Source organism: Mustela putorius, unplaced genomic scaffold (genome assembly GCF_011764305.1).
Source record: "Mustela putorius furo isolate JIRA1106 unplaced genomic scaffold, ASM1176430v1.1 tig00000788_pilon_pilon_pilon, whole genome shotgun sequence".
NCBI lineage: Eukaryota > Metazoa > Chordata > Mammalia > Carnivora > Mustelidae > Mustela > Mustela putorius.
In genome coordinates, this window is record NW_025421481.1 from 5170121 (window position 1) to 5197421 (window position 27301).

At 41.6% G+C, this 27301-nt stretch overlaps 1 protein-coding gene across 2 annotated transcripts in view; it reads right to left on the reverse strand.

The window, feature by feature from the left end:
• ANO4 (anoctamin 4) overlaps window positions 1-21794 on the reverse strand; it is a 457427-nt gene extending 435633 nt beyond the window's left edge. For both annotated transcript variants that reach the window (XM_045084796.1, XM_004742962.3), the window contains exons 1-2: window positions 21474-21794; window positions 7833-7916 (exon numbers count right to left, since the gene is read on the reverse strand). In XM_045084796.1, the coding sequence (XP_044940731.1) occupies window positions 7833-7916; window positions 21474-21594 (205 nt within the window). In that variant the 5' untranslated portion in view covers window positions 21595-21794. The remainder of the gene's footprint in view (window positions 1-7832; window positions 7917-21473) is intronic.
• Between the last annotated feature and the right edge of the window lie 5507 nt (window positions 21795-27301).

Below are 27301 nucleotides of genomic sequence, written 5' to 3' on the forward strand. Positions count from 1 at the left end.
GGAGCTATTTTCTTCAGGTGGAGTGAGGGAATTCCAGTCTGCCACAGTCCCCACCACTCCCTAATACCTTACTCCCAGCCTGTTTTACTCCTTTGTCTTACATTCTTAACTTCTCCAGGATTTTACATTTGCAACCTGGATATAGAATTTAGGAATATAAGTATAATCCAGGGGGAAAAGAAGAATGGCAAGGTAAGCTGATACAAGACAGTTGAGGGTCTTAAATGCCAATGTAAAAAAACTTAATTTTTTGGCAAGTAAAACAATATTCCTGAAAGTCTATGAAGTGAGGACTAGCATAATCAAATTAAAGAAAACAAAGGTAGTCAGAACCTGTCCCTTCTTGCTGTGGTGGTTGTCTCTTCTGGGAGGCCTCCGCTGACACCCCCAAGCTTTTTAAACCATTTGTGAAGGATAGCCCACTACAGAGTGCTGGTGTGTGGGTACTGGAGGTATTGGAAGAGAAAGTTCAAACTGGGGAGGGCAGGTTGAAGAATCAAGAAAGCCCAGAGGATGGGGCATCTGGGTGGCTCAGTGAGTTAAGCCTCTGCCTTTGGTTCAGGTCATGACTTTGGGGTCCTGGGATCCAGCCCTGCATTGGGCTCTCTGCTCAGCGGGAAGCCTGATTCCTCCTCTCTCTGCCTGCCTCTCTGCCTACTTGTGATCTCTCTCTGTGTCAAATAAATAAATAAAATCTTTAAAAAGAAGGAAAATAAAAGAAAGCCCAGAGGAGGTAACAAGGGAGGACATCTATGTAGATTCTACAGCCCAACCATGGTGTCTGGGGCCATCTTGAACAGGGTATGTGTCAAATAATCAATGCCTACACTTTACACCCAAGCATTTTATTCTTTCCATACATGGGTCCTTCATGAACTGAGCCTTTCTCAAGGTTCAAGGATGTTTTAGTCATCTTTGAAACTCCCTTCCAATGTCTATTTGGCTCTTTCCCTCTTTCCTCTTCTACCAGTCCCTAGCACAAAGCTAGACTTAGGAATGGCACTCAATGGATACCCACTGTTCACTGAGTTCCTCGATGCCAGCAGCAAGGAGATAATGCAAAAAGCTGTGAGGGAGAGGCTAGGGGAGTATTACTAAGGGACCACATTTAAGTGTTGGCAGCAGGAAAGGAAAAGAAGTCCAGAGAGATACATGATACTGACCAAAGAAAGAGCTTGGGGTAGTTCAGTCCTTCCCTGGCAAGATATCAGAGAAGACTTGTGACAAACGAAAACATAGACTTCCTCATCCTAACTGTGGCAATCAGAAGGACTGGCTTGCAAGGGCTGAAGAAGGTTGAGTGTGTTTTTAGACATGAGGAGTTTGAGCCTTCATGGAAATATCCATGTGGAAACATCTGGCAGGTAGCTAGGAGAAAAATGGAAGTGGGATCAGGAGAACTGAGACCAGAGCCATAAATTTAGTAGTTACCCACATAGAAATCATAGGTGAGGCCTAGGAAAAAGTAACATCATTGTAATAAAATAATAAATTCACTAACTAATTTTTACTGGCATTGTGCTAAGGGACCTACCAGCAACACTTCATTTAACCTCACAATAACCCTGTCAGGCAGATACTACTAATATTCCCATTTGACAGATAAGGAAAATGAGGCCAGCGGACATTATAACTTCCTCAAAGTCAATAGCTCTACAGAAGCAACAGTTAAGATTTAAGGCCAGGCTCGCTAAAGATGAACACGGGTGCCTAAGAGAGGAGGTGGCAAGAGGGATTCTGGGGCCTTGAAATGGGGCCTATCCCCCCCCCAATCCCAGCCCCACAAATCACTCTTAGATTATTTATTCCTTCCTCAACAACTTTAGACAAATCCCAATGGACAGAATGATCGTGGAAAGGAAGTGGTTACAAACATGAGAACTTGCCCACTGGATTGTTTGGACTCTTCTTGGTAGGTCACCTTCCTAAAAGGTGAGTTCTACTATGCAGAATGTAATGATGAAGGTGAGTGCATCTCTCGGGAGTGAGGGCTTTGGAGCCACTGAAGATAATCAAAGGGAACACGAATTCTCAATGTTTAGAACTGCAATGGAGCCAAAGCTGTAGAGGACTGAACTGAATGCTACAGACCCCAGGCCTGCCCTTATCATGTTTGTTAGACTACGTTTTTTTAAAAGATTTTATTTATTTTTTTGACAGAGACAGAAAGCGAGAGAGGGAACACAAGCAGGGGGAGTGGAAGAGGGAAAACGGGCTTTCCGTGGAGCAGGAAGCCCAATGCAGGGCTTGATCCAGAATCCTGGGATTTCGACCCAAGCCGAAAGCCAGTGCCCAATGACTGAGCCACCCAGGTGCCCTGGACTAAATTTCTGACACAAATTTGTTGATTGTATGACCAACACTCTCCCACAGCTCACTGGACCATAGAAATGAAATTCCTGATTTCTCCATTTAACTTGACATTCCATTATGATTTGTTAAAAAACTTGAAGATGTAGTACCTTCTATTTACACTGGACAATCCTTTTACAAGAATATAGTTCGTTTACTAATAATAATATTCTATATACATATTCTACATATTATTTATTGTTATTTTATTATTTAATTGTTTTCCCTTGCTTGTCGCTTCATTCAGAACCTTACTTAAACCCCTCTTCTCTTTCCACATTCCCAAGCTTCTCTGGAGCCATTGTACAGAATAAAGCACAGAGCAAGAGTGTTATGTTTTAAAGTCCCAATAAAATCTGAATTCTCCACAATTTCAGATTTTACCATTTCTTTTATAAAAGAACTGACTTATAGTTACAGTTAATTTTTTTAAAGATTTTATTTATTTACTTGACAATGATCATAAGTAGGCAGAGAGGCAGAGAGAGAGAAGCAGGCTCGCCGCTGAGCAGAGAGCCTGATGCAGGGCTCGATCCCAGGACCCTGAGATCACGACCTGAGCCGAAGGCAGAGGCTTAACCCACTGAGTCACCCAGTTGCCCCTACAGTTAATTTTTGAAACATCATTCACATAGCTAGCAAGCCCTTTTTTTTTTTAGTTTCAAAAATTACCACATCATTTACTCCAGAAATGGAGTTCATTAGCAAATATTTTAATCCATGCTATTGATACAAATTAACTATAATCATATCTGTGTGATTATAATGGAATATAAATGGACCAGCCTAAATTTGCAATGAGGTCAAAGTATTTTGAGAGGATAACCAACCATCCAGGGGAACAGCTGGCATCCAAATGTCCAAGAAGCAAGTAACAGAAATGTCACATTAGTAGCCGACCCATCCTCCCTTACCTACCATCCTGTCCCCTGATGACGAGTGGGGTAGGAACAGGGGTCTCAGTTCCCTTGGAGTTCTATGTCAAAGTATCACCCAAAATCATGAGAAGTGGCATGTAAGGGACACTCAAAATGTAAGCTGTTTTGAAATGTTAATATTAATGTTAATGTAAACTGAAAATGTTAATTAACTATGACATGTTTAAATCTCTCATACTTAGGTAGAGTGGGAGTTTACTATCAGAAAATAAGGAGTTATCCAGGAGTTTCATGGATATAGAGAAAGATTTCAGGAGTCTTTATATTCTGTTCCTTAGTTGTTTTTGTTATTGTTGTTGGTTCTTAATTGTTTTGTTATTGTTGTTTGGTTTAGCAATTCTTCTTTTGGTAGGACATAGGTTCCTATAAGGAACTATTAACAGGAAGTCCACAGGCATGCTATTTCTTACAATGGAATGGATGAGTAAGTACTCCATAACAGAAGGACTGAAATATAGGAGATGAAAGAGACCAAAAAGAGCTTTTAAAAAAAGAACTGCTTGGTGATCCACAGATCTGTCCTCCCTCTAGTAATTTGAGTATAAGGCCATTAATTATTTATTTTCTGGTTTTACTATAAATATTGCCCATGTGCTTTGTACTAGAAAGACTGTGGGTGGTGAGGGGCCCCTGGGTGACTCAGATGGTTAAGCATATGCCTTTGGCTCAGGTCATGATCCCAGTGTCCTGAGATCTAGCCCCATGTGGGGCTCCCTGCTGGGTGGGGAGTCTGCTTCTCTCTCCTTGCTTCTCCCTTTCCCTCTGCCTGCTGCTCCATCTGCCTGTGCGCACTCACACGCTCTCTCTCTCTCTCTCTGTCAAATAAATAAATAAATAAAATCTTTTTAAAAAAACTGTGGATAGTGGACATTGCCTGTTGCCTGCACAGAATCCATCCCTCTCCTTCCTCCCAACAGAGTTCTACTTTGGGAATTCAGCGTACCCCCCACTCAGCCAAAGCAATGAGGGCAATCTGACATCATCCCCATCCCTCCCCTCAACCACTCTGACCTGTCTCATCTTCCCTGCCAATGACTGGTTTAAGGGGGAGTCATGTGACCCAATCCTGCCCAATGAGATAGGAGCAGTGTCTGAGGGCTTCAGGAGAAAGTGTCAGCTCCTCAAATGAAAGGCTGAGGAAGCCACTAAAGCTCTTTTCCCTCTGATCATGTCTGGATGTAATTCCTGGAACCATAGCAGCCATCTGGCTGCCACACTAAGATAAATTCTCCCAGAAGGCAAAGAGGAGAAGGTCTTTCACAACATCATTGAGCAGCTTAATCAACCCATCCTGAGGACAGACCTGCCTCTGGTCTTCCTGTTATGTGAAATAAATTTCCTTATGATTTCAGCCACTTTGAGTTAGGGAACTGAAGAAACACTAAAGAGGCTTTCAGTTATGCTGTCATCTTCTGAGAAAACTGTCTGTCATACCCACCGCCCCTTCAGAGGTGACTGCATAGTACAGACCTACTGTTATTAGTTTCCCAGGGTTGTTAATGAAGTACCACAAACAGGGTGGAAAAAAAAAATTTATTCTCTCACAGCTTTGGAGCTAGAAGTCTGAAAAGATATCAGCAGGGCCGTGCTCTCTCTGAAGTCTCTAGGGGAGAACCTGTTCTATGGTTTTCTTGTAGCTTCTGACATTACTAGCCATCCTTGGTGTTCCTTGGCTTATACACATAACTCTCTGATCTCTGCCTCCACCATCACGTAATGTTTCCCTGTGTGTGTCTGTGCCTCTTCTTCCCTACTTGTAAGGACACCAGCCATATTGGATTAGAAGTCCACCCTAATGGAGTCTCTTCTTAACTTGATTACATCTACCAAGATCTCATTTCCAAATAAGGTCACATCCAGAGGTTAGGATTTCAACATATCTTTTCAGGGGACACAATTCAACCCATAATACCTTAACATAGTGGCTGAAGCTGACTATGTGCACTAAAATGACATACAAGAAATATATATTTGGCCATTGAGACCATATTTTCCAGGTCTATTTGGTCTTCATCTACCGTTGCTGAAAATGTTTCAGAGCCATAAATGTGACATGGGTGTCTTGTTATTAACAAAAGTGGCTTTGGTGTCAGAACTGAACTGAAATCTCAGACACTCTGTTGGTGTCTGAAATTTTCTTAGTACTGCGGGGCCGGGGAGAACCTCCACACACACTGGACTTGAGTCTAGGAACCCAAAAAGGATCAAGAAAGGGCACTAGGCCTATAGCAAATAGCAAGAGTGTCATCCAGTGAGAGCTAGATTACCTAGGTTGAAATCCCCTCTGTCACTATCCATGTAATTTCAATTACTTTTTAACCTCTCCAGAATTTAGTTTCCTCATCTGAAAAGTGGGGAAAATAACAGTATCTAATTTGCAAGATTTTTGTAAAGATTAAATGAGTAAATACAGTAAAAGGACCTAGAACAGTTCTTGGAACTAAGAAAGCTCCCATGTGGTCTTCACTATTTATTACCCCTCTACTTTCATGGACAAATGTCTTAAGAGGTAAGTGTCTGTTCGCAGCTCTTCAATCCTCATGCCAAGCTTTGCCACCTGGCTTCCCTCCCACCACTTACTACCATGGCTCTTGGGGATATCACCAGGACAGCCCTTGAAATCTAACCTCTTCATCTTCTCTTAGAAATTCCCTGAGCTTTCCAAAAAATGAGCTAACTAGGTCTTCCTACCTCTGTCATTATTTCTACCAATTATGCTTCTCCTAAAGACTGGCTGTTGGCCCTCTACTCACTCCATGTACTGACTCTTATGATCTAACCCTCTTGCAAAAATTCAACTGACTTCTCTATGCAGAGAATTCCAGTATCTTCATCTCCTGCCCATTCTCTCCTGTGGGTCATTCTGAGGTGGGAGTCTCACAGGCACCTCAAGCCCAATGTATCTAACCTATAGCCATCAAGTCCTCTTCCTGATTGCTGTATTTCTAGGCATGGCTCAGACCCCCTGTCACCTGACTCAAACACACCTGTCTTTCCACTTATCCAGTCAATGACTAGTCCTGCCAGCTCTCCCACATCTGTCCCTCCAGACCTGCTCTTTATCCCACCTATCAAGTTCATTACTGTCTCATGTCAAGGATAAAGTCACAGCCACTTACTCTGTTATAACACCAGACCCCAACACACACACACGTGAAATCCATCAACAGAATCCCTTCTCTCATCCATGCATTCATCTTGTCACCCTTCTCCTCTGAACCTCCCACTAATTAACAAATGTCTTTAGGAATGTCATTGTAGGTTATTTAGTATTTTCAAACCAGAGTCCATGAAGTCTCCACAAGAATTTTTTAATTGTTTTTGTTTTTCATTTTAAAGTTAATATAGCCAGTTAAAAATTAATAGATGCGTATTGTGGACCCAGTTCCACCATCTAATTTTAGGGCCTAGATTTTCTTCTCTGTTTCCAGCAAGTTGGCACTAACTGCTACACTCAATGAGAAAAGAAGAGAGATGGATATGTCAAGGAGCATTCATGCCAAAGGAAGATCCAATAACCTCAGCAGCAGCAAAGATTTCATAGTGGGCTGTGCAGAGAAAGCAAATGGCAGAGCAGAGATATCATGAATTAGCTGTAAAGCTGTACTAAACTCAAAGATCCCACATTGCTGCAGCCAATACCACGCTGCATTACAAGAAGTAATTGTACGTCAGCAAGATACCAATATTTATCATAGTAAATTAATGTGATAGATTTGTAATTTTTTGCTTGACAGTGTTTTAAGTTTTATTTAAATAAATAATTATTATAAATAATAAATATAATAAACAAATAATTATTTATTTAAATAAAACTTAAAACTCGATTTGATTTACATAGATATTTGTATGAATAAGGTGTTTATACTTAGTTTTATGTTTGAACATACTTAAGTATCATTATAATAAAAATAATTTAAATCAATTTTAGGGGTTCATCGTTATTATTTCTTTTCACTGGAGTCCACATTACGGAGGTTTGAGAAACCATTATATAGTGTTTAAGAGCATGAACTTCAGTGTCAAACAAATCTGGATTGAAATCATGGATACATTCATTATTGCCTAGGTGGAAAAGATCATATTTCCTCATCTGTGAGATGGGAAAGTAACAGTGTCCTCCTCATAGAGCCCTGATGAAGCAAAATAATGCATGTTAATGGCCAACAGAAGCAGTAGATAAATATAAACCTTAAAAAGGAAGTCAATTTTAATATCAAGTATACATAATAAAACAGGTGATATACAAATTAAAAAGTTAAAGCAAATGATGAAATGCTTGGAAAACATAGAGGTTTCTTTGTTTTTGTTTTTGTTTTTGTTTTTCTGGCTCTCTGGACCACATTTCCTCCAAAAATACCTATGCAAAAGCAGTAAGAATCCACAAGAGGGTGCTCCAGCAAGGTGAACCAGGAGCACCTGCCCTGATTCTGAAAATACAGGCGCCTTTAGATTTTCTACTTACTTCTTCCTCAGCACCTCCACCCCACGCACTTCCAAGCAATAATAGTTTTTATAAAACAAAATGTCAAAATTGCTCACCTATGGTGATCTGGCTGACACAACTGTAGTAGCTGCCTGTCGTTGCAGAGGAAAGGTTATAACTCCCACTGCTCACATCTCTGTCTGTTAAGAAATAAAAGAGAAGGTTGGTTATATCCTGGCAGACACCATGAACACAGTGTGAATATGTCATCTATTGGTAGATGAGCCAGCCCCCAGTTCTGGGCAGTCTCCTGCTCCTTCATTCGTTCAATTCACTGATGCTTAGCTAGTGCTCAGCGCCAGGCACTTGGAACATTCAGCAAACAACCTAGACTGCCCCACACAGGCGATCTCAGTGGGGTGCCACTGTTACTATGATGGGGTTGAAAAGGGATGCTGGCAAAGGTGCGGGGACAGGTGAGAGAACCTCTGATCTAGTGAGGGTAGCAGGTAAGGCTTCAGGGAAGTGACATCTAAACTAAAACCTAGGGACGCCTTTAAGCATCTGCCCGGGGCTCAGGTCGTGATCCTGGGGTCCTGGGATCAATTCCTGCATTGGGGGTTCCCTGCTTAGCTGGGAATCTGCTTCTCCCTCTCCCTCTGCTCCTCCCTCTGCTTGTGCACTCACTCTCTCTCTCGCTCGCTCTCATTCTATCTCTGGCAAATAAATAAAATCTTAAAAAATAAATAAATAAATAAACTAAAACCTAAAGGTGAGTACTGCCTGACTAGGCCAAAGGGGGAGGAACTGAGGGAAAAGATCCAAACAGAGAGGCTTCCTCAAGAATGGAGGCTGAGGCCATAGGCAGCCTCCTGAGTTGGCAGCTGAGCACAGGAAGAGGAGAGATAAACAGCAGCTAGTCTATGACAGGTCTTATAAACCACATTAACCAGTGTGGATCTTGCCTAGATACAAGGATCCCATTTTCACTTTGGAAAGATCACTCTGTGACCTTATGGAGAATATACTGGAAGAAGCAAGATAAGAGGCAAAGAGACTTCTTTCTGGGGCTGCTGCAATCATCCTGACCGGAAGTGAGGGTGACCGAGCCATGGGAGAAGGTCAGTGGGGACGAGAGACATAGAAACAATTCCCTTTGAGGCTAAAAGTACAACACACCACACTAAATTCTTCATGACTGTGAACAGAAAATGCTCCAGGCATTCGGGACAAAAGAAACCCAAAGGCTCCACTGACATAGCATCCCAGCATTTTCACCCACATCGCATCACGCATGAGGTAGAACAAGCAGGCATCAACCCTGCCCACCCCAACCCCAGTCTCTGATGGGAAGGCTGAGATGGCTCTGGCCCCCAGGGCCACACCACAGCATGAAGCAGAACAGATACCACATGGAGATCAGAACTACTTCGAACTGTTTAGGAAACACAGCAGGGCATAAATATGTGATTTTAAAATATCAAAGTAAATATAGATTTTCTAATATGAAACTCTATAGGTTAGAGACAAAGAGTCATTATACTAATGGTTACCAAACTGATATAAAGGAACTACTGGAATATTAAGTTATATAATATTAGGAAAACTTTGAAACTCTGATCTATAAATGGTGAAAATTATCGGGCTAGGGGACATAATTATTAAGAATAAGTCAATCGCGGGGTGCCTGGGTGGCTCAGTGGGTTAAGCCTCTACCTTCAGCTCAGGTCATGATCTCAGGGTCCTGGGATTGAGCTCTGCATCAGGCTCTCTGCTCAGCGGGGAGCCTGCCTCCCGCCCCTCCCTCCGCCTGCCTCTCTGCCTACTTGTGATCTCTGTCAATTAAATAAATAAAATCTTAAAAAAAAAAGAATAAGTCAATTGCACTCAAAGATACATTCTGAGAATCATATTTTAATGAGACCACGATGCAGACCAGTAGAGAAGATGGTATGGTACGTGAACACTCTTGGGAGGAAAGAACAGCGGATACGTGGACAGAAGGAAGGAAATGAGAGGCCCCTGCAGGGGTATCCCTATATACCTGTGGTTGGAGAGCAGTTGGGAAATATTAACAAAAGCAGATGGTGATCCAGAGGGCAGAGAAATGGTGGTGGCCCTCAGAAACTATGTCAAGGCCACAGTACATCCACAAACACGATGCTAGAAAATGTTTTGAACTATTTTTAATGTGGGAGACATAATTTCAGCAAGTTCATGTGGCCAACTCCTCCTCCAAGAAACATTCCCAAACCATCTGCACTCTCTAAGGTACTTCCTGAGCATGTCTGGGTACTCCCATATCCTCAGACACCCCTCGCCCCCACGCCAGCACTGAGCAGGAGAAATTGCCCTGATTTACACAGATCTAAACTGTGGGCTTGTCAAGGGCATAGCCATGCACTATTCAGTTTGTGATTTCCATAATCTATTGCTGTGCCTGCCATCAGTTGACTCTTCAGTACCTGTTTGTTGGTTGAAAGAAAGAGAAAAGGATGCATGAAATTTTTTAAATTTTTTAAATCCTTTAAAAGGATGCATGAATTTCCCTTTTCTGTTAGTGTAACTTCATTAGAGGAAGAACACTGGGCTGGGAGACAATAGGCCTATGTTTGAAGCCCATTTCTGCTACACAAGAACTCTTAGAATTTAGTCAAACTGTTAGCTGTTTCTACCTGAAAATGGTGACAATAATGCTTATCTCACTTCTTTTTTTGCTAGTGGTGGGGGAGTTGGTACGATATGGTTAATAAAAATAAATTGGCTACACAAATGCATAGTTAGCAAATAATTCAGTACACATTTGTGGAATCAGCTGAATCAACAAGATCCAGACCTAAAACGTATCTAACTGCTCTAAAGTTGTCATTCCTAATTTCTTTGTAAACCCTTTGCTAATGATCTGTCCTTAAAAGATTTTTGGAAGAGACAAGAACTGCCAGGGATAAGGTCAACAGCATCAAAGCTGATATATAAATAAGTACATATAAAGAGAAATTCGTAAGTCCAGAAGTGGCTATGCATGGGGAGAAAAGAAAAGAAATGAAGGAGAAAAGCATACTCAGAAATCAGCAATCAACAAAGAAGCAGGATGCTTGAATAAGGAATGAATGCTCAGGAAGAGGCCATAAATAAAACTTAATGGTAAAGCTACTGAAATTTGAATAAAAGCTGAATGGTAAAACTGGGGCATAATTTTGGTGGCAATAGTCTGAAAAGACTCAAAACACAAAAGTATAAAGACTGTGGTAGTTTCGGCACAAGTTATGGCATTCTGTGTAAAAAAATACTTCTCCCGTGTAGGAATTAAAATTAAAATGCTAAATTTTTGAAGGGAGTGTCTAAATATCATTTAATCCTTTAGGGATAATTGTAGTTAAGAAAAAAATCAGGTTAACTAGTGGGAAAATGTGAGACTATAATTGAGATTAATAAAACTTATGGGTTCTGGAATCAATATCTAAGTTAGACACCTGGTTCCAAACCTTGGGCACATTATTTCACCTCTATGTAGCTCTGTTTCCTTATATGTACGATGAGAATAATAAAGGCACTTACCTTGTAAGGCAGCACATAGAAAGTGTTCAATTAGTGTTAGCTATGATTTATTTTATACTTCAAAAAAAGCAAGGATATCCATAAAACAGAATGTCATATAGTAAAGAAAAGAAATGAAGTAAAGCTACACAAAATATTATGGATAGATCCCACAAACACTGTTGAATGAAAGAAACCACCCCAAAACTCATGATCCTACTGATGAAAAATTTCAACAGTAAAACTAAATTATATCGTTTAGGGATGCACACATGGATGGTAATACAATAAAGAGAAGTAGCAAAATAATTAGGACAGAACTCAGCATGGTGGTTCTTTTTGGTGGACAAGAAGCTACTTTGATTTTGGAGGGGGGATGGGGAGGGGGGTAGGTTCTGCAGTACTGGAAATGTTCTGTATTTTGATTTAGGTAGTGATTACACAATATTTATTTTGTAAGTATTTGTTAAACTACAAACTTCTCTCCCCTCCTTTTTTATATGTGTTTTAACTCACAGTAATTGTTTTTAAGAAATAAAGAGGAAAAGAAATCATGACAGGGCAAACCAGTAATGAAAATTCTGAAAAAAAAAAAAAATCCAAGAAAAGGAGATGGTGGGGCGCCTGGGTGGCTCAGTGGGTTATGCAACTGCCTTTGGTTCAGGTCATGATCCCAGGGTCCTGGGATCGAGTCCTGCATGGCGCTCCTTGTTCAGCAGGGAGCCTGATTTTCCTCTGCCTTTCACCCTCCCTACTAGTGCGTGCACTCTCTGTATCTCTCTCTCTGACAAATAAATAAAATCTTAAGGAAAAAAAGAAAAGGAGATGGTGGTAGAATCAGATAATACCAGTTATTGAGAGCTTGGCTCTTTACCAAGCACTACGCTAAACACTGATTATTTAATTTACATCCATATTTCACTTAAGCTCCAAAACAACTCTTTGATTATTCCTCTACACAGATGAGGAACTAGAAGCTCACAAAATTAGGGAATGTGCACAGACTCATACTTCTGAGAAGTCATGAGGCTGGAATTAAAACCCAGGTTTGTCTAACACTAGACAAATATTTGAGAACAGAGGGGAAGACAGGAGGAGGACAGACTAATATCACAAGCTGTGTTAGGAGGATTCTTCTGGTATCTGGTGCTATATCTTTGAGAGTCCTTTATCTGATGTGATAAGCACTGAGAGTCTACAGGGAACAAGGTGGACATCATCCTATATATTTCTCTTAACAGAAATTTTATGACAAAATTAACACTTTTTTGTCTCAAATTATTTTAGGCATACTCATTAACAGAACCCTCTTATAACAAAAGAAAACCTCACCCATTTCAACACTTAATGTATTTTACCTTCATCTTAACCACAGGGGGAAAAAGAAAGCACTACACCTACTTATGTCTTTCCACTGACTGCAGAATTCTAGGAAATACGTAGGCAAACCTAAACAAAAACTTTCAGTGTAAAATGATCATTATGATGTCTAATTTGGGAGACTTAAAAACAAAGGATAGGAATCAAATACTAAATAATAATAGTACACAAGCCAGAAGCTGGACCCTCAAAGGCAAAGGACTATTCAGGGGTGAGGTCAACATATTAAATTTAGAGTTAGTTAATGTGTAATGAGTAGGTATAAGATTTGTTAGGCATGATTTAAATGAAAGTAGAAGAGTAGTTATTGAAACAACAGAAATAAACTGCATTTCAAGCCAGGTGATTGTGTTAGAGGGAGAGACAGATAGATGGTAGGGAAAATTGAGAGAGAGGATTTAACAATAAATTTTTTTTTTCTTGAAAAGTTAACTTAGGAAAAGGAAATAAATTGGAATAAAGCACAAGAATAAAAATCAAGACAAATAAAATACAAAGTAAAATGGCAGAATTCATTCAAATATATTAGTAATCACAATACACGTAAATGGTCGATATTTGCTATTTAAGAGATTGTGAGAAAGATTTCTTTAAAAAAATCAAATGCTACTTATAAAAGAAATGTCTAAACCATAAGGACACAGAAATGTTAAAAGTAAAAAATATTTTAAAAATAGCAAGCAAATACTAACCAAAATAAAGCCAGAGTAGCTATGTTATTTTTAGATAAAAAATGCTTTAAGGCAAAAATCATTGTTAAGAATACAAAGGGTCAATAAATAATGATAAAAGGTTCAAGGCTCAATGTTTCAGGAAGGTATGAAAAATATTACCTCTGTGTGCCCAAAATAAAATAACCTCAAAATACATGAAGCAAAAATTAATAGAACTACAGGAAGAAACTGACAAATTCACCATCATATGGAGAGACTTCAATACACAATAACTGGTTGAGCAAGCAAAAATTTAGTGAAAATAAGGAAAATGTGGGGTGCCTGGGTGGCTCAGTGGATTAAGCCTCTACCTTCAGCTCAGGTCGTGATCTCAGGGTCCTGTCCTGGAATCAAGCCCCACATCGGGCTCTCTGCTCACCAGGGAGCCTGATTCCCCCTCTCTCTCTGCTTGCCTCTCTGCCCACTTGTGATTTCTGTCAAATAAATAAATAAAATCTCTTTTAAAAAGGAAAATTTAAGATTACACATCACTTGAGCATTTTATTAAAATCATCTTAAAAAAATAAAGATCTTGATTTAGTAGGTCTTGGGTGGGCCTTTAATTTGGTATTTCTTTTCTTTTTCTTCCTTTAAGTTTTACTGAGATAAAATTGACAATTGTATTTTGAAAAGACTTTCAGCTAGTGCCAACGCTGCTGGTAGAGGGACTGCAGACAGGTATAGCCCCCCTCTGGAATCCACAAAGCCTGGGGAAATATCTCGCCAACAATTAAAGGAAGGGGATTTTTTAAAAAGGAAAGAAAATATTTTCACCAAACCCTTTAAATCATATCATAAATCTACTTATACATGTGAACAGATGAAACAAGAATTTACCAAAAAGAAAAATGATACATAACTACAAGCTCTACAAAAACAAACATTATGCAATTCCTTTTGTAACTATCCACACTAGTGCACTGGAAATAATTTATAAAATACATATTCATTGTATAGCATGAGCTGCCTACTGCATCTTAATTTTTAAAGAATCACTTTATGTTGTTTGTAAAAGGCTCTAGAGAACCTACTAGTAGAATATATGTATGCGTATATATATATATAATATGTGTATGTATATATGCATGTATCTATTGCTCAGAAATATTGATGTGATCTATTCCACATTTGCTATATATTTTATAGGCTTACAGAAAAGTTAATATTCAAGACCCAGCCTTTCCTCCTAGCCATATAACCTGTATATCATCAGCTAACTTCCCTGGGCTTTAAATTCCTCCTTTACACTGTGACTGAAATTCATTCATTCAAAAAGTGTTGACTGCCCACCACATACAGTAGACAAGGCTGGCCCCCAGCAGGAACTGGTGTCTTGGGAGGTCTCACTAAGGTGCTGATGAATCAGTCAAAGTGCAGTAAGTGTGTTTCCACTCAACACAGCACTTCCTATAAACCTATACCAGATCCTATACCAGATCTCTTTATTACTACAATAAAAGCAACACATAATGCTGTATATTAAATTGCTATAGGGCTTTCTTGTTTTCATAAATGTCTGCATTTGCTCTTTCATGTGATTTTGGCAATAGCACTAGGAGACAAGCAGGACAGGCACTAGTTGTAACAATATTGGTAGTAGCAGCCTCTGCATCCCCCAAGGGAACTGAGCTAGACCCAAACTCCTAGACGGCAGTGTCTTGTGCCATAGTGCCTAGCTCTGCCTAATGCATAGAAGGCACAATGAATGTTTGCCAAAGCCTTTAGTAAGCTTTCAAAAATTTTAATCACTGTTCCTGAATTTTAAACACTGTGCCTGATATTCATTATCTCAGCTTCCCTTTGATTGATTCCACTCTCACAGTCTCCACAGCTACAAAAGCCCTGTCTTGAAGCCTAATTAGAGAAAATCCTTTCCTTTCCTTTCTTTCCCCCTTTACCTATTTGCTTCAGTGCTGACAATCCTACATTCTATTTCACTTTGCCAGGAGGTAAAGATCCATTTCTTATTAGTAAATGTAAGATTGAGGAAAACAAGTAGTTTTTGGTTTTCGTTTACCTCCAGAACCTACAACAGTGCCTGACACAGAGTGAGCACTCACAAAACATATTTTCAATTGTCTGTTCTAGAAACGTCCTTAGTAGCTGTGAACTACTTGTCTAGGACTATGTTCTAATAGAAGACTTCACATGACTGTTACAAAGAACATAGTGGCTTTTTATTTTTTTAAGATTTTATTTATTTATTTGACAGAGAGAGAGAGTGAGAGAGAGCACAAGCAGAAGGAGCAGCAGAGGGAGAGGGAAAAACAGGCTCCCCGCTGAGCAGAGAGCCCAACATGGGGCTCTATCCCAGGACCCCAGGATCATGATCTGAGCTAAAGGCAGACACTTAACTAACAGAGCCACCCAGAAGCCCCAAGAACAAAGTGTTTTGAAAGAAAAGATTAAAATGCTTCTTCACAGCATCAAAATAAAAATTTAATTTGATCTTATCCCAGAAAGAGACTTCTAAAATGTGGAGACTGAAGGCCAAAGAATAATGTGTACATGTTTTGCTGCAGCTTCTTCATCAAAAGGATCCTAATCAATGTTGACCATGAGTCTCTGCATTGCATAATAACAAGCATGCCAGGTGGTAAAAGGCAAAAATAAGAGGAGTCATCAAATACCTCCTTGGATTTATTTTGTAAATAAAGCATGAGTTCCAGTTAGTTAGCACACATCTGATTGTACCACATGGTGTCGATGCTTTTGGTCTTTTGCTTGTTCCTCTTTTCTGAAGGGTAAAAGTCCTTTTGCTTGTTAGTTGCATAGGAAAGTGAGGTTTTAAAAACTCGTATGTAGTGCCCTGCCCCCCTGATAGAGTCCATTCAGTCAGTCAGACAGCCAAGGATTGATCTCCTATTATGCGTCAGGCACTGTGCAGGGCACAGTGCAGGATTACAAAGATACAAGATATGCTCCTTGTCCTTTGGGATATTACAGCCCACAGAGGGGAAAATCCATAGGACAACATGAAAAGTTGGGGGGAGAAGACTTCCCATGAGACATCTCAAGTCAAGAGGAAGGGAAGAAAAGTGAACCTTGTAAGGGAGGAGGGGGCTATGTTTCAGGGCATGGGCCAAGGTCCAGACACCTGAGAAAGCCTGATGTAATTAGTCATGCTAAACAACCCATGTCCCTAAAAGGTGGGATGCTGAGACCACAAGAGAGAAGGGTGGTCAGCTCCTTAAGAACCGTGTTGGCCAAATGAGAGAAGTTAAACTTTGACTTATGAGCAGAGGGGAGCTACCAAAATGTTATAAGCAGAATACAGGATGAGATTTGCCATTGGGACCAAAAGACACAGGACTGGAGGCAGAGAAACCATCTGGGAGGCTGCTGCTACAGTCAGAATGACAATGATGTTGGTCTCAACTAATGTAAGAGCAGTGGGCACAGAGAGGAGAAAATGCAGTAGAAAGATTTTAAGGAAGAAGAATCAACAGGACTTGGTGATTGAGAGTATACTGGCTGGGAGAGCCATTGACAGTGACAACTAGCTAATGCTTCCTCGTACCAGCCATATGCAACTACAGTACTACTTCAATGACCCCATTTTACAAATAAGACACAGGAGGTGAATCCCTTTACCCAAGGTATTATGATTAGTATGTTCCAGAGGACTCAAAGAGGGCTCCCAGAATTCTGGCCTAGGTGCCTAGAGAGAACACAATGGCCCCTGTCAACCTCTCCAGGTTGTCAAGCTCTACCAACATGTGTTCCTGGTACCTGCCTTTATGCCCCCTAGCATGTCTCCCCTTTGTTCACACTATTTTCCCTCCTGGGATGCCCTCCTTCTCCCAATTAGCCTCTTAACATTGTCTCCTCCGGGGAACTGTTCTTTTTTTTTTTTTTTTTTTTAGATTTTATTTATTTATTTGACAGAGAGAAATTACAAGTACACTGAGAGGCAGGCAGAGAGAGAGAGAGAAGGAAGCAGGCTCCCTGCTGAGCAGAGAGCCCGATGCGGGACTCGATCCCAGGACGCTGGGATCATGACCTGAGCCAAAGACAGCGGCTTAACCCACTGAGCCACCCAGGCGCCCCCGGGGAACTGTTCTTGACCTATCCCTCACTTCTCCCCGTCCCCACCATCCCCCAGCAATGCATTATAATCCTCAGTTTAGAAGTCTGTCTCCTCCAGCTGATCGCGCCATCTGTGAGAGAAAGAATGAAATCTCACTCATCCAGGCCGTCCAAGGTCCAGGCTAGAGCCTGAAACATAGTTTGAGCTCAGCAGCTGAAGAGCTGAAGTTATTCTCTGGGAAACATGTTGGGGGGAGGGGGGGAATTCTGTGTTGGATACACTGAGCTAAACTGAGATGCTAGAGAGACATATGTAGAGAAGGTGAGCCTACAACTAGGTATACAAGCTAACACACACAAAAAAGTTCCGAGTCGGTGACTTGGAGATTTCCATTGGGAAATCACCTGAATAAAGACAAAGTCAGGGGAAGAGAAATTGTGTCCCATGCTCTCATCCCTTCTCTGCTTCATTTCATACTCAAGCTGTATGATTAGTCTTGACTCTTACTATACCCATTTCCCATACCTTCTTCTAATCATAAATACTGAACTTCTGGTCACCAGTGGTCTTTAAACTTCGCTTAAGCCACACCTTCTGTCTGGAATTACCCACACACACATTTGTTCATTTTCTTCCTCATCCTAACTACCCTTAGCCCAAGTCTCCAGAGCCAAACTCTCTAAATCTATATTTGGGCTCCCTATTTATTATGTGAGGTTAAGTAAGTTCCTCGACCTATCCATACCTCAATTTCTTCAAATGGATAACAGGGTAACACTGGACCAATTTCTTAAAGATTTTTGTGAAATTTCACCAAGGCCATTCATATAGAGTACCATTATCAATTATTTATGTTCCAGCATGCCCCACACTTCCACTTTAAAATGCAGAAAACTTTGTCACTCTAATTTAAAGGTCTCCCAACAAGGGACTAGCTCTGCATTTAGGGTCATTGTCCAGCATTTGGTAGGTGTCTAATTAATGTCCTCCAAATGGTTGAGAGTAAGATTATAAAGGCAAAGACAGAACCCAGGAAAACACCAACATAAACAGAGGGACTCCACAAAGAAGCGACTTAAGAGGTAGGAGGAAAATGAGGAAAGAATAGTTTTAAGAACAATACTGGCTCTGATTACATTTCCTTCTGATCTTCTACTTGTTGTCTCTGCTCAAGCCACACTGACCTTCTAGCTAGCTCTGAACATGACAATCTCATTCCTACCCCAGGGCCTTTGCCCTTACTATTCCCTTTGCCAGGAATAGTCTTTCCCTACATAACGGAATGGTTCATTCCATCCCTTCATTTCAAATTCTGTTTCTGTCCCTTCTGTTCAAATATCTCCTCAGAGACACTTTCCCTAAATAGCCCCACTATGCTCTGTAAGCTCCTCAAGCCTCATATTAAGCATCTTCAGATCCGAAGCTGACAGGTCCAACCACAAGTCATTTTCTTGTTCAGACTAGAACACAGCCCCTCTGCCTTCTTTTGGATGGCCAAGAACAAATCAAGTCCCAGTCATTTCTCTCTAAAGGAGACTTGTCACCCATCCTTCATCTCATGCACATGGTTATATAATAAGCTAAAAGTGGTTAAGAACCCAAACCATTTAAAGGACAAAGAAAGAAAAATCAGCAGTGAGTACAAAAGGTTGAGGCATTAAAAATCCAGAATTTTTAAAACTGCATCATCCATTGAACATATATTTGTTAGAGTGCATATTACAGCTACTGACTACCTGAATTTCATTTCACATTTCTAGAAGATAGGAGTCTAGATGGTTGTCTGAAAGTAAAAATTCATGCTAAAATGTGAAAGAACAAGTTCCAATATAGGATCAAAAATGCATATTTAGATGGGAAGCTAATGAGGTTTACTGGAGGCTGCTGCTAATGAAATGCATACATAAGCCAAATTTCTCCCTCAGGATCCTAAAACACACAGTCTACAGTATAACTGTTCATTCTCCTGGCAGCCCCGGTGCTAAAGATAGGACTAAGGCCTTTATTAAATCAGTCAAATGAATATAAAAATTGAAACCTATAAATCCCGGGTAAGAAACTTAGATCATCCCCCATCATGATAGCTAAACCCAAATCCAACAGAACTGAAAGGGAACATTTTTTTAAAGCAGTTCAGTTGTCAGAGATGATTTGTAGAATGTTCCAGAGCTGGACCAAGCTCTCATCAGATAATGATCTCAACAGCATTCAGCGGATAAGGAATATGTTGACTGTGCTCAAATTTGTTTTTCCTTAACTCATTCACCAGGATGGAATCCCTGATGAACTAACTTATCTTGTCATGTCTTGGGTCACTTCGCTATGGACCAAAGAATTAATGTTTACTCTGTGGTCAAATGTATTCACCACTCTAGGGATGAGGAAGGAAGACAAGTGTGAAGAATATATTTAAAATAGTGCAAATTCTAATTGATATATTTATTTAAATCTACTTTAGTTCCCTTTAAGGTCCTAAAGAGAAACCTGTGTAAGTTGACCCCCACAAAAGTCACACTTTTAATTACTGAAATACACTTGCTTTTCAAAAAACAATTTCACTCTTTCTGAATTCATTTTCTCTACCTGGGTGCCCAATTAAGCTTTTGAAGTTTCTAGAAATTTAAAGAACTGATTATTACTATCACTGACAGTATCCACAGGGCACCATGCGAAATCTAACATAATGGATACTTCTGATAGAAAAAAAGTGTAAAAATAGATATCTGCCAATGAATATACCTAAAAGACTATCAGAATGCTGGATTATCCTTAGATGGCAACCCAAGAATAACAATGTTATGTGTTAAATGTGCAGGAGGAGTAAGAACAATTCACAGCCCAGCAGAAGATGCATTAAGTTTAAAACACACACACACACACACACACACACACACACACACACCAGTAGTATGCAGTTTGTAATCTTCTCACAGTTCTTTATCAGTTCACAAAGATCAACTGCAAACCCTCAGGACCACCTGAGTGGTCATTTTAAACAGTTTAGATTCTCCCCCACCCCTCACCCCCCCCCCAAAAGAAAGACCAACTGCTTTAACCTTGGGAAAATGGCAGGTGACATCACTGGCCTGGAGATGAAGTCTCCACACCAAAAAGCAGCAAATTCCCTCCCACTAACTCCAGGCTTGGAGAGGTCCCCGCAAAACCTTCTCCAACAATTCTCATTATCTTCACGTTTAAAACGCCAAAACTAGATGTTATCACAGCAACTGATTGCAAGCCCGGGAGGGGGGGGGGTCTACTTGAGTTTCAGCCTCCTATAACCAATCTCAGCAGCATCTCTGACAAAGGTCTACACAGAATTGCTTTTTTCACACAAGCAGTAATATTGATAAAAAGCCTTGTGGGCTTCCCCAGTGTGCTGGGATTTCTAGCTGAGCTGGAAACCTTCATACTGTGATTTTGCTTTCCTTAGAATTCTGCAATGCCTTTAAAGAAATAATAAAAATATATATTTCTTTAGCCAAAATGGGGTGGTGGTGGGGGGGGGGGGGGGTAATGCCTTCCATTTCCATGGAACTTTTATTTCCAAGCTGATTTTTTTTTTTTTGCATTAAAAACGTATTTTGGTACATATTATTTTAACTCCATAGCATCTGTCAGAGATGTTCTCATTTCTAATTTACAGATGGAGAAATACAAAAACAAACAAAAAAAAAGTTTAAATAACTTGCCCAAGGTCAGTCAGGGACAGAATAAGCCCTGACTGAACGAAGACCTCCTAATTCCAAGCCTCGCACCGCTAGAAACGAACTTAACACCCTTATCCCTTCCCTTCTGTGGTCTGAAGCGAGTGGAATTTTTCTGGAGACCCAAAGCTCCCAGACACCTACATTTCAGGCGTTTTTACTCCATCAACTCCTTCTGCTAATACCCCCTTCCCAGGTTTCAGGCAACTCCAACCCCGCAAAGCCTCGCCACCCCGCCCCCCAGTCCCACGCCCCCGTACGCTGCACCCCCCCTCCCTTCCGTCCTGACCCTCCCGGGAGCCGAACCCCGAAGTTCCCCGGGGTGCTCGGACGGCTTCCCGGCCCCGCCCGCTCCAGCCTCCCCGAGAGCCGGCGACCGCCCGCCGTTACCGTATGCCGTGAGGGAGGCCATCCTGGCTCGCGTCCTGCCCAAGCTGGCCAGGGCGTCGGCCAGAGCGGCCGCCTGCACGCCGCGCCCCTGGACGGTCGGCCCCTGGCCCCGCGAGTGCATGCGCTTGGCTCCCGCGGCGCCCGGCCGCCCCGCTCCTGAGCATGCCCAGTCAGCCCGCCGCGGTCGCCCGGGAGAGGTGCCCGCGGCTCGCAGGTGCCCCCGGCCGGGTCTCGGTTGCAAGGGCGTGGGGAGCGAGGGCGCAGACGGTCAGCCGCGCTTCGGTCCCCGCACTTCCAGTGTCCGCGGGGATTGAACCTGCAGCGCAGGACTGGCGACCAGGAGAGAGGAGGAGCGAAGCAAGCCGTGGGAGGTGCCGGGCGCGCGGCGGATGCGGCCCCTACGGGCAGACGTCGGGCGGGACCCGACTGGATCCACTCCAAGCAGGGTGCCCCTCCAGGTGGAGGCGGTAGAGTCACGCGGGCAAACGTGGGGTCGGGGAGTCCGGAGCGCGCCACAGCGCCATAGCCTCTCGGACCTCAAGCCTCCAGCTCTTTTCCTAAAGAAGCAGGTGGTGGCACTGACCGCCTATAACTCTGGGGCGCAATTCCCAGCCTAGAGGACAGACAGTCTCAGGAAGGGTTTGCCTCTGAGGCCAAAGCCCAGACGAGAGTGGCAAATGAGTCCTGTGGATTTTTATTAATGAACTCCTTCACCACCAAGTACAGAATTCTGACCCCAACAGCCCAGACCTGTCGCAGCTCACCATCCTGTCACTTTCATTGGTGCATTTGTCTCCCCCACGAGGCTCTGACCGGTGCCCTGTTCCACAGTGATTACCCGTGCTTCAAACAGAGCAAAAACGCAGTTATTTGTTAAGTGACTGAATGCTCTAGCCCCGCCCAGCTCTCCCTACCGGGAAGCCCACCCATCCTACTGCGTGGGTGGGTTCTCCTTTTGGAATCAGCTCAGGGGCAAGCGGGAGGAGAAAGAGAGTGGGAAGCCCTGGGATCCCGAGTAAGGCGGCAAGGAAGAACAGGAAAAAAGGGAAGGCCGCCCAATGACCCAGAAGCACGTGGAGCTTTGCCATTCCCAAGAACAAACTGGTAAGAAGTTGGGAGAACAGGAAAAAGGGAGAGGCTATCCAGTGACGCACGCGCTTGAGGTCAAGAGGACTGGAGTTTCGCTAGTCCCAAGAGTGAATTCACAAGCCCATGAGTGCCCCTCCGCGGAGCGGGAGGGCTTTCCACTGGCCTGGTCACCAAGGGAAGCGGCCTTGAAATCCACCAGCGTCCAACAAATTGAATGGCGAAGAGGTCGAGGCTATCAACTGTGTTTGGGGTTGTACCAATTCGGATGGAGGCACAGAGAGGGCAGAGAAATCTATGGAACGCAAGACTGGGCGTTTCTTTAGGAAGCTTTCCGCACATTCCTGCTCTGGCGGCTGAAGACCCTGGGCATGCTCGGTCTAACCCTATCATCAGTTTTTTGCTCTGACGACCCTCCTGCCCCTCCCCCTCTCCTGCTCTTCTGGGAGGGCAGCTAGGTGACCCGTGGTGGTGGAGGCTCAGGGATGAAATATCAGTGCCCACACTTCCTTCGCCTTTGTAATAAGTGGAAAGGGCGTCGGGGAAAGGGCGCCCTGGGGAGTGAGAGCGTATAGATCTGACAGTTTATGCTGGCTAGGCCAACCAACCACCAGCGTGGACGCTTAGTCGAGACACTCGCTCTGAACCTTCATTTTCCCCATCCCTAAAGTGAGGGTAGCCATTGTTACTGCCATGCCCACCTCACAGGACGACAGCTGGGGTTAGGTGGAATGCAGGTGGTTTCATCCCTGAGGCCTCTGAGGCACTGTCTTGGACGTTGCTCATGCCTTGAACTTGCCTCCTGAGAGCTGCCATATGCTTCTCCCTTTAGTTCTCTTCAACCTCTCACTCACCTGCTCCCACACTGAATTGCTGTCCCCAGGCCTAGAGCATGTGGAAACCTGCCTCAGATCCTCTATGAGGACACCGGTGTAGCCGGAAGGTGGGCTTCAGAGCAGGTCTGCCTCCCCCAGTGCACCCCAAGGACCTCCCCCAGTTCATCCTCCAGGACCTCAGCAGCCTCCCTATCCCCCAACCTCCTAGCTCCTTAGCACCTGAGTCTGGGAGCAGGTGTCAGCCTTTCCCAACTCTGGTCCTTCTCTGTGTCACTGCTGCTACCCAAGGCCATTTTCAAGTTGTCTTCTGACTTCCAGCTTTCCTCTCCTTTTACCTCCACATTTTAGCTCAGGTAGGGTCATGAAGAAGGACAATCAAAATGAGTTACAAATTGCACTTTAATTCTTCTTGGCAGCTCTTTCTAATTAGCAAGAACTAAAATGTAGTGTCTAATTAATTAACCTCTCTTAAGGCCAAATGAACCTCTGCCCAAACAATACCACTCCAAGTCCTTGAGATATTCAGTGTCCTCAATAAAACTAAGATTGAAAATACCAGGCCTCTTGGTTGAGGAATTGATGGACAAATACATCTTAGATTTGTTAAGAATCCTGTGCTGTCTGGTGACATTGACATCATTAAGCAGCCTCCTGCCTCCCAGTCTGGAGCAGGAGGGGGTGGTCTCCCTATCTCACATTCTTGAGGGTAACAAATATCAACAAAGAATTATGATACTGTCATGGAGCATAGGCTATGAAAGAAACCTGGCCACCAGGAGCAAGCGGTTCTTTCTGTCTTTGCAGGATTCACAGATGACTTCACCAAGGAAATGAAATTTAAAAGATGAGGTTCAGAATTTGTGTTGTTGCCAGGAAAATTTCTTAAAGACAGGCTTATCATTCAAATTTTCTTATGTTTTATTCATCTGCCATGTTTTGGGGAGTAAAGTATGAACTGCCACAACCTTGATGAAAGCTGTGTTCTAAATCTTTCCAGGAAATGCTTTTTTTCAGATAGTAGACTGAGGAAAACTAGTTTTCTTCTCAGCATGCCCTGAGCTAGAACTATTCGATTCACTATTAACTGCCTGAATGTGATTATATTGCATTTGACAGTGGAAGAGACTGACTCTCTGTGATAAACATTTTTAATAATATTTTAATTCTGGATTTTAGTAGCTACTCTGTAAATACTCATTATTTAAACTATGAAGCATAATTTAGTTTTCATTTGCCCATGATCAACTTGACTCCGAGTTTGGTCCATTATCAAAATTTAACAAATTGGACATTTTAAAATACCACTGTTAATGATTGATCAAAATTTATGTCCCTACCTCCTCTGTATTCCTGTAACACTTAATATACTTGTATATCACTTATTATAGCAACAATAGAGAATTATAACTACATATTAGATCGTTTTGTTATAACAATCTGACCCCCTTGGACCCATGCTTTAATTTGTCATACTTGAAAAATACATATAGATAAAGTGAAATAACAATCTCATTTTTCAAAATTCCAAAATTAAATAAATTTAAATTATATAAAGCATTTAATCCTTGATGTTTAAATCTGGGGTTTTCAAATGGAAATGTAAAATCCCCATACTATTTTTCTGAAACAAAACAAAAACAAAAACCCAGTAACGTAAGATGTCAAAGAAACAGATACATCAAGTTCATGCTTTAGGACTTTAAATCAATGTTTATAACACATTCTATAAAATGTGGCAAATTTGTAACAATTAATGGTACAATTATTTACATATAATTAATTACATATGTGTATACATATTCATTTTAATATATATTTAAGTACATATGTAAAGTCCTATATATGTATATATAATATATATATAGTCTTAACAAATATTAAGACTAACAAAATAGATACTATTGACCATTTGACAGTTAGGGAAACTGAGTCCCAGAGTAACTAATTAACTGTTAGTAAGAATGGATCCAAGATTTGAAACCAGATTCCAGAGCTCATGATAGCCTGTTCCCAAATGTTGTTGAATATATATAAAGCATCTGATTGTCTTGTTTTCTAAATCTATTTAAAATACCATTTTATTTATAGTTTTTCCCTTAAGAAAAAATAGGTAACCTGCACTGATAGGTAGAAGGTGTGATGGTCTAGAAGAGGCTACGTGAGGTTTTCCTAAGTATATCAGGGCCAACCAGTTGAATAACCCTGCAAAAGTAAACATGAATAGTGAGTTCTTCTTCTTTTTTTTTTTTTAATTTATTTGACAGAGATCACAGGTAGGCAGAGAAGTAGACAGAGGGTGGGGGGAAGCAGGTGCTGAGCAGAGAGCCTTGATGCAGGGCTCGATCCCAGGACATGAATGAGATCATGACCTGAGCCAAAGGCAGGGGCTTAACCCACTCAGCTACCCAGGCACCCCTGAACAGTGAGTTCTTATCTCGAAGAAGAGAGTAGATTATTTTATTTCTGTCTTCCTCGTCTCCATTTCTCAGTGTCATGAAGATCTCACTTCAATTTAAAGCAGAAAAATTTTGCCAGTAATAAATGTTTGGAGTCTGCTTCAGGCATTCTGTCCTTGCGTGAATGCCTTTCATAACATATCACACTAATAGAACTTGCTTTAAGGGGACACTACCTCTTTATCAAATCCCATGCATTAATACAGAGAAAATTTAAGATAGGATCCCATCACAGTCTATGGCCATACCACCCTGAATGTGCCCGGTCTCATCTGATCTCGGAAGCTAAGCAGTGTCTGGCCTGGTTAGTACTTGGATGGGGGGATCCCATCACATTTACCTTAAATATACTCTATGTTGTTAAATAAATGACAGAATTTTTCTGAAAACAGGCACATGTATCTCATCCTAAAATTCTGAGTGTTGTAATAGCTGTACAGATAGATGATTGCAGATAGATGAAAATGTTTTATATTCAAACCCTTTTGGTTGGATGCAGTTTGATCTACCTTATTCTAAATTCATATTCATGAAAAACATTATCACAAATTTCCTTCTCAATGTGAAAAACCAAAATGTCCACATTAAAAAACTACTTCCTGTGCCCCAGAAAATAACCTTTGAAAATATCACCTTTCTGATCTTCAGTGAACGCCATTTAACAAGAGTCCTATGTACCCAACGTTTCCTCTGGAATTTGTTCTTCACATGGTCTCTTTGACACAGAAAGGGATTATGCCCTACTTGTGTTGTCCCAATCGGGAGAAGAAGAGCATGACCAAATTTGCTAGATGGTAAACTATGAAAAGATGGGATTACGTCTTATTTTTCTTTAGTTCACCCATGGTGCTTTACACAGTATTTTACATGGCAGGAGCCCAATAAATGTTTATTGCTTAGAGACTCACAGAAGGTCAGAGCCATGAGGAGACTTAAAAACAAACAAACAAACAAAAAAACACTGGTTCTGGGGTCAGCCTGAGTTCAAATTCTAAATTCCTCCACTAATTAGTTGTGTGACCTTGGGCGAATAACCCATCCTGGGCCTCAGTTCCTCATCTGTGAAATGCAGGTAATAATAATAATAGTTATAGCATAGGATTTAAATGAGTTATGATTATCATGTCCACTTTTTCAGGATTCCCTTAAGAATACCAATCAAGGAGTAATTCCTTTCCGTTTCTTTCATCAAGTGGTGGCATTCATAATATTGAACAGACAATACTGTGCAGGCACCACTAGTCAAACAGGGACCCCAAGCTTGCCTGGCTTACCCATTTTGCTGCTGGAGAAGTCTAGGGAAACCAAGATGCCAAGCAGTGGTGGTCTTGGGGGCAATGCCTGTTTATTACCAACCAAGGTTGGAGTATTTTAATACTTTATGACTGGTAGCAATGTGTTCTTTTTGCATATCTTTCTGCTTCACACCTGCCCACCCTAGACATCCAAG